The following is a 10,450-nucleotide window of genomic DNA, read 5'->3' on the forward strand; positions in this document are numbered from 1 at the left end:
ATAAAAACAGAATACAAACAGGATAAACATTTGTATTGTAAATAAAGTTTAATACAAACCTCACATATGAAACCATAACGTAAATCAATGTTGAATCAATGTAAAATAAATGCGCACAAATAAAGCAATTCTGACATCAGAGATCAACGTTGCTTTAATGCATTAGCGATGTAAACGACGTCCTTTTGCTATTCAGGCAATAATAATAAATACAATTATTATTATTATTATTATTATTATTATTATTATTATTATTATTATTATTAAGAAGCAAAAGAAGAAGAACAGCAAAAACAACAACAAAATCATAAAGAAGAAAAATGCTTTCAGTTCATTATTACAATATTACAAACAAAACACGATGAATAACAGTGTAATTCAATCATATGTACATAGATAATGAATAATAATCACTATGATAATAAATATATTGATAATTATAATGTTAATCATATTCAAAATATTGATAAAACTACAGTTATTATTGTTTTATGGGAGTTAATATTCCTGTGCTGTATTAGCATTCGTCTCGAGTCTTATACATTTTACGATATTAATGTAATTATAAGATGAGATTAACCGTTTGAGATGTAATATTTATTATTTTTTCTGAAGGTTTCGGAGATTTTAGCTTCTCTTCACTCAGCATCTGCTGCTGATGTTTGAAGAGTTTAATTTGAAAAAGAAGAAATGGTACTATATCTCCCTCTTGTGTCCATTGCTGTGGTAGTCCTATTGCATTTCCTTTAAAATTGTACATGTAGTTTGTTATAATGAGTTTTTTGTTGTATTAAACACCGTTTCTACGCTGCTGTATACTAGTGGAGATTATCAGCCTTCTCTTTTATTGTTTATGTTTTATTATTTATTACTCGTACATTCTGCAGTAAAAAGTATTGACACTAAGAAGAACATTGACACAGGTTTAGATTTGGCTTTGTTTAAAACGTATTGTAAACTGATGAATAATAGTTTCTCCTGGGGTTTGTAAACCGTTTTGGTTTAATTTAGTTGTAGTTTTATCATTCTTTTTTTTTTTTCATTTTATTATTTTGTTGTTAAACCTTTTTTTTATTATTATTAATGTACTTAGACTTTTATTTTGAGATAATAACAAAAAATCTTGATTCGAGCCATTTTACAAGCAGGATTTTTTTACACCCATTTTGTACTTTTAGCTATCTTATCTTTTTACCCTGCCTTATAATGATAATGATGATGATGTACAAATAAAGTACAAAAATATAAATAGTGCACAATAATTGACAAACATTCCTGAATATATTGTGGTCTGTATGTAGAATAATACATATTTTTGGACTTTTGGAACTTTTTTATTTACAAAGTAACTCCACTTTTTAAATTTTTGTTCCTGTATTGCTTTAATATAGTCTGTATAGTCTTTACTATTAAATGTTAACAATATTAAATTTAAAATATTATAAAAAGAAAGAAAACTTTTAACTGGTACTGTAAATAAAAAATCTAATAATAAAATTCAGTGTAGTATATGAAGTGGAAGGTGTTCGGGGGCGGGGTTGGGGCTGAGTTTTGGGGCGGAGCTCTGCTGTTTGACTGATTGTGATTGGCTGACTGGTGAAACGAGGGGAACGCGCACCGGTGACTTGTCCGGTCAGCTTCCACCTCCAAGTCCAAGTTAAACAGCCGGAGAACTTCAGGCTTCACTTCCTGATTAAAACAGCACTTTGTAAGTAACTACATTTAATTAAAACTCTAAAACTAACGAGTAGAAAACGTGTAGAGTAATATTTAGGTTCTGGTTTGGTTTTAGAGTCAGGGGGTTTCTGGAAAACATTTACACAACAGACCAACTGACTAACTACTGATAAGGGAGGGACACATGGGCAGGCCTGAGCTCATGTCTGTATTAGTGTATCAGAGCTGGAGTCTGGAGTAGAGCCATAGCCTTATACTAAATTCTGAATTCTACAAACAAAAAACAGGTACTTTTCTTTCCTTTCTAGCTCTTCTGTGTGGATTAGAAAGTGTATCTGTATATAGTGTATGTCTATATTCATTATAAAGGAAATAGTATGCCTGCTCTTTATGCCTGGCTGTCAGTATAGGCCTAGCAACACCTAATTGACTTACTTAACCACTCTCTCAAGTCTCTCAAGAGAAGTGACATTCCTTTAAAAGCTATTTGAGCACTAAGACATACTCAGAATGACATTTCTGATTATTATTTGGTTAATATAATTAGCAGTTGTGGACTTTGACTCAATGTACAGGTAGGCAGTGGTCAGAAACCTCAAACTGAAACCAAAAGCCTGTTAATGCAAACTATTAATGGTTTGTGTTCAGTATGTAGGTCACCTACAGAGGAAGAAGTAACCAGTACTGAAGAGTGTAACAATAAAGAGTGTGCCAATGCCTTTCAAAACAAACAAACAAACAAACAAACAAATAAAAAAATATATATATATATATAATTATGCATATTTATTTATAAATAGAATAATATAATCATGCAGTTTTCACTAACCAAAGCAAGTGAATATTCCTATTCCAGTACAGGCATCAGTTGCCAGTATTATTAAATTTACATTTTAATCGACATTTTTTTTTAATTATTGTGATAAAGAGGGCACATGAATGTCAATAGTTAATAGGTTAAATTTCAATATAAAATAAATGACTAGGGATGGGAATCACAGGGTATCTTACATTATTATATTATAAAAGTACTTTGATTTTGCGATACTGTATATATATATATATATATATATATATATATATATCACAAGACAATTCTCTACGATACTTTTCTGCATCTGTGTTTCTGAACAGGATAAAATATTCCCAAATAACAAAATACCAGAAATCATGGATTTATTGGTGTCAGTTTCACAGAATTTGACAACCAATAATCTTCACCATGAAGCAGTATCTTTAGTTGAGGCCACATATTGATAAGATAGAAACAATGTGAAATATTGTCCCCCTATAGATGACACAACATAACTTTTGTATTTTAGCTTTATGTTCTAGAATTAAATCTAAAACATGTTAACATGTTAAAGAATTTCAATTGTTAAAATGTTGAAATGCTTAAAACAGACCTATAGAAGCTAAAATGCAGTTTTAAAATGAGCTGTAAAATGAATGTTTTGTCTCTTTAAGCACTAACCCAGCACAATTACATTCTGTACATAAGATGGTCAGATACAATAATCACCCTTTTACACATTATCCTGTAATGCATATTTAGTTAGGATGTTCAATATGTGTCACTTAACAAGTTAAACTGAAAACAGTGAGGAATTTTCCATACCCTATAAATGGCCTGGCCTTTATTTTTTAGTGTAGGGCAGTGATTCTCATTCATGGTTCCTGCTTTACACTCCCTGCAGCTCTGAAAAGACTTCATAATTAACTGATTAGCTGAATCTGGTGTGTTTTGGTAAACGGGAAAGCAACACATATGCAGGGCAGAATGTTGGCAGGTCAGGACAAGGACTAATAAACATTGATTTAGAAAAGAAACCACATGCATGAACCTGCATGGTAATAGCTTCAGTGTTGAATAAACAGATTGAGACAGAAGGGTGTGATGGAAAATGTAGAGGAAATCAATCACACTTTCATCTTGAAATTCTTAAGCAGGTCTCCAGATTACCCTTTTTCACAACTATCCCAGAACCATCCCAAAGCTTTACATTAATGTCACAAACAGGAGAGGTATTTTAAATGTATAGATAATTTCTTTATATTGCTATCAATGAAAAATCGTGTGCTAGATTTTAGGGTGCATCAGACAAAACAATAAGAATCTGGTCTTCAGTTATTAGTCTTATCAGGAATCTTTTGTAATGCACTATATCTACTTCTCTGTATTTTTTGTCTCTTTACTGCTGTAATCAACTTCTCACCACAATGAAAATAAAAAGTTATTAACAAAAAATGTATAGATATTTAATTTAATGTCATGGCATGTTGATTGTTCTGAAATATTCTTAATTTATCCTTTTTTTTCTTCTGACATTTGTGTTTTGCATATATTAATTAATATCCTTTTTTTTTAAATATGTGTGTTCTTGTAGAGACAATGGCAGACGAGGAGAATGGTAGTAAAGCAGCAGAAGGAGGCGACTCTGTGGATGCCAAGGCATCCAACCCTAAAGGGTAAAAACATGCAAATGAGTGGGTGGATGGGGTTGCTTTGTAATGTTTTAACTGCATTGTTGCATTTTTGTATTCATTTTGTATCAGTTTTATGTGTGACAGTATTTTCTAACAAATTTTGTGACTATAGTCTAATTCCTATCAGTGTCAGAAAGTTTGAAGACCATGAGTATGTCGCTTTTTATACCTCTATTCAGGTCTGAGACTGTTCACACTGCATCTGTTCCTGCCAAAAGCAAAGCTCCTGTTGATATGTTCAGATACCGCATGGACTACCCCAACCTTGGTAAATGTATCATCATCAACAACAGGAATTTTGACCGGTCTACAGGTGAGCGGACGTACAGCAGATAAGAATTGTACTATTACTCATTTGTTTAGTTTCTTGTCTGCTTCATATCTATTTTCCTTTTAAAGGGATGTCAGATCGGGCCGGAACAGATGTGGACGCTGGGAAAATGCTGAAAGTCTTCAGTGAACTGGGTTTCAAAGCGTCAGTCCAAAATAATCGAACTGTTTCGCAAATGAGGCAGATTTTAACATCAGGTTTTCATCATTTAACACGTTTTGTTAACCATAGATGAATTGTTGAGTCAGAGAGTGTGTTCACATTCACTTTATAATCTGATTAACACACTTACATGAACTTGGGTAACCAGATAATAGGAAAAGTCACATGAGTTAAATAATAATCAGGTTTGATTTGCTTTGCAATTAACGAATAAATCACAGAACAAGATGTGTTCTAAACATTACGTAAAACCCAAAGTTAATACTGCAGTTTTTTTTTTAAAGAAAGAGCATTGAGCCACTACATCAACATTTTTCAGTTTCAGCTTTGCTCACATATTTCCAGTACCAGGGTCTGTTTTTACTCATACGCAAACTGAAAAGCCTGAGACTCTGTTTTAGAGTATGCATGTCATGCACTGAGAAATACGATTACTCAGCTAAATTCTCTCTCTCTCCTCTCTCTAGCTCTATTTATCAGATTTCTTAATCACATTTTAAACCATACTCTGATCAAAGACATTTTAAACAGAGGTGCTTTTTAGATGATTGCTTGAATATCAGCAAATAAATGCAGTAATCTGATTGTGAATGTGCATGTACACACACTCAAAGTGTATATTTTTAGCTGTTTGCCTTATATTAGAAGTTCCTTATATTAGGACTTTAACCCTCTATTTAGACTCTCCTTCCTTTCATCCCCAGCGTCCAAGGAGGACCACAGCAAGTCGGCCATGTTTGTCTGTGTCATGCTGAGTCATGGCGATGAAGGAACCATCTTTGGGACAGATGGATGCATGGAGCTGAAGGAGCTGACTAGACTGTTCCGAGGAAACCAGTGCCCGTCTCTAGCTGGGAAACCTAAACTCTTCTTTATACAGGTCTGATTCAGCATGGATGTGTGATTCACATAATAAGTCACTGGTTCAGTTGCCTGTCTTATCAAGATAATCTATATAGCTTCACATAAATAGCAAAACAGGATGGATATCACAGACACACAGACCTGTTTGTCTAGTGTATCCTCTTATGTGCATCCTATTACTTCCTTCAGTTTTTTTCTTGTTTATGCATACAACCACCAGGAGTCAGTACAGAGTCACAGACTGTATGAATTATTATTACTTTAGGCCTTGGGCAACAGAAGTGTTTTTTTCACTCACAGGTTTAACAAAGTACAACTGATCCTATCTTATCTACTGTACCTTGCTGATTGTAGTCTTAACGTGACAATAGTTTGTAACATACTGTCCCACTCTGATGAGAGTTAAAAGTTCATGTTAAAAGTAGGAAATTTATTGGAGTTGGGCTGCGGGCCTCTGAAAAACATAGCTTGTGCTCTGATCATGTAGAAATGTCAGGTGTTTCCCTTTCTCTTGCTGTTCCTCTTTTTAAATATCACATTGATTGTAATACTGTCAACATGAGCAATCTGCTTAAAATGACCTGAACTGGCATGTAACTTTAAATACCACAACATGTCCAAACCTGCTGCCAAATGTAAAAAGAAAAGAATTTATAATTTACATGAGTTGTAAAAAAATATATATACTTGAATTATAATGCTTTTAGTCCTACGCAGTGATCATTCACGTGTTAAACAGTGTACAATAATGCATGCTTTATATTCATTTAGTCAGTGTGGTCTTAAGGTGACAGATTATATCTGGTAGGACTAGGCAATATGGTGAATACAGTATATTGTATCATGATATATAAAGACATTTGCATGAGAGGCGGTATTGAAAATGCATTAGTAGTGGCAGATTCTTTAATAAAACAATAATCAAATATTACTGAAAATAATTTCACTGCACTGAGTAAATCCACAGTCTACTCAGAGATGCTTATGTTTATCACAATAACGAATTTATCACGATACACTGAAATATTGTAATATATCTTTAATATCTGCATACACTCTAAAAAACAGAGGTACGATATGAGTACTTTTTTGTACTCAGAGGTACACTCTTTATAATTGTACCCTTAATGGTACAGTATTGGTCTTTACAGAGTCAGATTTGTTCCCTTTGAAGTACAAAGTCATTCCTAACAGCAATAAATACAGATTTGTACCATTTAACCAGCTAAAGGGTACATTCAGTATTCTGTATCACTGTACTAATAAACAATATATATTTAAATTGCGCATTTTTCATTTGAAAGCCAGACAATTTTGGATCATCAAGTTTTTGACACATATTTAGTTGATGATAATCTTTACAATCTTTATAATCTTTACTGGCACAAAAATATGGATACAAAAAAGACTTTCACTGAAAGATACTTTTTTGCACTTCAATAAAAGGTACAGCCACAGCGACGAGTTTTGGACTCTTTTAGGTACAAATCTGTACTTACTTTTCTTAGTGTGTAAGGCAGTGTAAACACACAGTACACATTTAAAACAGATTTAAATCAGAATACTCAACGCACATTTTAAAGCAATGTAAATGCACTATAAACATCTCTTAAACACATTTGACTACCGAAACTTCTCCCAGTACAATTAAAACATTATTAAAACAGTATAATAATGGTCATGCAGTTAACAAATATGCATATTTCATCCCATACAGCAGTCTAACTGGAGATTCAGTTTACTACCAAATATAAATGCATGTATTAAATTCTAAATAAAATCGTATCAGGATACTATCCATATATGAAGTGTAAACAGCTTCATTGTATTGTCCCACTCATTGGGTTTTTCTGAAAGCATTTTATAAAAGAGTGCATTACACTCAACCCTCTTTTCTTCCAGTTATAAGGACCTTTAAACTATGATGCTTTTGTGAAACTGGATCCTGATCTATTACTGACCTCTATGTTTTGGATTCAGGCGTGTCGTGGATCAGAGCTGGACCCCGGCATTGAGACTGACAGTGTTGATGATTCAGAGGGCACACATAAGATTCCTGTCGAGGCAGACTTCTTATACGCGTACTCCACTGCCCCAGGTAGGAATCCATTTGATGTCCATTTAGTTTATATTTTAAATAATGTCAATGGCATAACAGGTTCATGTATCTCCAGAACTGTAACTTTAAAGCAACATTATGTAGCAATGGTACACTGGTGTGTAGTGGGGAGAGTGATGTAATGTACTGCACTATATAACTTTGGTGGAGCAGCAAAAGATCTTCTGTGAGAGTCATATTTATTTGTATAAAATCCTGTAATATTACTTTGCCCATTAACCAACATGCTTCTTAAACGTCTAATGCATGTTCTGTTATTTTAGTTAAAGAATATTTTAGAATAAAAATATACAAGTACATGAGGGGTTAGCTCATAGTGCAGTGTGCATTATGACAGTGGTGAAACGTAAATTTTACTCTTGTAACTGTAGGAGGAGCAAGTTTTTGTATGATGCTGCTTAAAGAAAAGAAAAACAATTTTTGTCATAACCATTTTATAAGATAAAAAAATGGAAAAATTGTCCTTCCAATCAGCTATTCTTTCATGTAACATGTACACAGTGTTTTTAATAGAGCTGATTTTCAAGTGCAAATGAGGTTTATCTTTCAACAGTAAAAAAAAAACTTTTATAAAAAATTTTGTAGCCTCATTAATTAATTTTGAGTTTTTTTCATAATTCATAAACTTATGTGACCTGTAAATATCTTTAATGAAAACAAGATTTATTGGTTTGAGTTAAGTTGTCTTCTCATACATGCTATAACAAATTAAAAGACCAGTCACTGGTTGAGTGTAAAATGTTCGTAAAGGTTAACATGGCCTCTGTTGTTGGGTCAAGTCCAGCCGTTTAACAAAAAGGCAAAAAGGGTCAGTCAGCTGGTCGAATATGCCCCAAGCAGAGAAGGACTGACATGTTAGTAGAAGGATGGAGATCTGCACAAGTGCAGTAGCTAGAAAAAAATGAATGTTTATTGTGCATTTGTCACGTCTTTGCCCTGTTTCCTGTCTGTTCTCATGTCTCTGTGTGTGAACCCCACGTGACCCGTGCTCCTCTGTGTTGTTCCCCTGTAATTTTCCACTTACCTGTGTTCATTTGTAACTCCGCCCCTTAGTCCCAGGTGTTTCCTGTTTCCCGTTTGTGTCCACCACTATTTATAGTCTGTGTTTCCTTTCTTGTGTGTCGATCCTTATACGTTTTAACATCTGTTAGTGGTCCTTGTGTTTTTCCTGTTTATGCTCAGTTCTGGTTTCTTTGTTAAGTTTGTTTATTTTGTGTTTTTGTTATTAAATTTATTATTGTTTGCATTTGCGTCCGCCTCCGCGTCCTCCCTGCCCCAACCCTGACAGCATTATTGAGCCAAATGGTACAAAATTTTCACAGGGCTTTTATCAAATTTTATATCAGTGACTATATATTAATGTTTTTATAACAGTAATTCGATCATTCATACAGATCCGATGCTGGTGATCTATGAGTAAAAAAATAAATGCCTGACACAACTGTAAGGGCTTTTGTCACCAACAGCACTATGTTGTCACCAACATCTGCCTGTTAATCGTGTTGCATGCCTATAAATTGGATATGTATCCAGATCAGAATCACCAGTAAAAGTGACTTAAGTCTGATGCAAAAGATCAGATTTGACATGTCCACCCAGCTTTCACATTAATGCCAAACATCTGATTTACGATAGAAATGTGAACATAGCCAGAAAACCTCTAATCTTGTTGATTTAAGTGTTAACTGTACATGTTTGTGTTGAGCTATGTGTGTCTGTGGTTCTGTGTGCGTAGTTTCAGTACTTAATTCCTGTGTACACACACTATGTCCCTTCCCACAGGTTACTACTCATGGAGAAACACAGCAAACGGATCCTGGTTCATATCCTCCCTGTGTGAGATGCTGGCTAAATACGGCAGAGAGCTGGAGATTATGCAGATCATGACACGTGTGAACCACAAGGTGGCACTAGAGTTTGAGTCTTCCTCCAACACGCCAGGCTTTAATGCTATGAAACAAATACCCTGCATTATGTCCATGCTGACCAAAGAGCTGTACTTCCCAAAGTGACTGATAGTTTCTAAGTAAATGAAATCTATTTAGCAGGTTTTTCTATAGAAAGGTCTTAGTTAGAGGTTGATAGAGGTTTGATTGACACTTTGATTGGGCACAGTGGTCAGAAACAGGGGCCAACATGGACATTCCAAATATTAGCACAACAATAACGTTTTTGTATTTTTTGTTTTTACAACCGTTTACAGATTTATTTGTAACCCCTAGGAAACTCTTAGGCAAATTGATTTAAATATGATTTATAAAGATCTATTTAAGGAATTTAAGGTCTAGCCTTATATTTTTGCAAATAAACTCAGGGACATTAAATAAACTTTTTAAACCACACAGTTTTTTTTTTGTATTGCTCACTTTAACGGGTCTTTGCAGGGCATGCTCTTTGCATGCTTTTAATCAAAGTTAAATAAAAATGTATTTTCTTTGATATGAAAAGGCATGTGTTTCTTTTTAAAGTTTTAAAACATGACTCAGAACACATTAAATTGTTATTGTTGTTATTGTTAGTTATTGCACCATAACTAAATAGGAATTTTGTTTTTAATGCCACCCTCTGGGGTACAATCCCCAAAATGTGTTAACATACGGCCCCACAGAGTAAATGATCTCCTGTGGTGAAAGTACACAGCCTGCAAAGATCCATGTCTGCACAGAACAGAAAGCAGAAGCACTCACACGTCACAGCCAACAGTTTCATTTCCATTTCTTTCTGCAAGTATCGACTTGCACTATGTTGTGTAATCTGTAAAAAAAAAAAAAAACATTAATGAGACACAACTGTACACTGTAGTACAGTTC

At 34.0% G+C, this 10,450-nt stretch overlaps 1 protein-coding gene across 1 annotated transcript; it reads left to right on the forward strand.

The window, feature by feature from the left end:
* Positions 1-1,600: 1,600 nt before the first annotated feature.
* On the forward strand, positions 1,601-10,089 carry casp3b (caspase 3, apoptosis-related cysteine peptidase b). Its single transcript, XM_007247471.3, has 7 exons — positions 1,601-1,708; positions 4,065-4,146; positions 4,344-4,477; positions 4,564-4,692; positions 5,362-5,537; positions 7,502-7,619; positions 9,423-10,089. Exons 2-7 carry the CDS (start codon positions 4,070-4,072, stop codon positions 9,650-9,652), a joined length of 864 nt encoding a protein of 287 aa, XP_007247533.3. The 5' UTR covers positions 1,601-1,708; positions 4,065-4,069; the 3' UTR covers positions 9,653-10,089.
* The last annotated feature ends 361 nt before the right edge of the window (positions 10,090-10,450 follow it).

This window comes from Astyanax mexicanus, chromosome 10 (assembly GCF_023375975.1).
Source record: "Astyanax mexicanus isolate ESR-SI-001 chromosome 10, AstMex3_surface, whole genome shotgun sequence".
Taxonomy (NCBI): domain Eukaryota; kingdom Metazoa; phylum Chordata; class Actinopteri; order Characiformes; family Acestrorhamphidae; genus Astyanax; species Astyanax mexicanus.

Excerpts from the sequence above, each read along its gene's own strand:
- casp3b (XM_007247471.3), top strand. The coding sequence starts at position 4,070 with ATGGCAGACGAGGAGAATGGTAGTAAAGCAGCAGAAGGAGGCGACTCT. Across the intron at positions 4,147-4,343 it reads AAGGCATCCAACCCTAAAGG|GTCTGAGACTGTTCACACTG; the intron begins GTAAAAACATGC and ends ACCTCTATTCAG. Across the intron at positions 5,538-7,501 it reads CTAAACTCTTCTTTATACAG|GCGTGTCGTGGATCAGAGCT; the intron begins GTCTGATTCAGC and ends TTTTGGATTCAG.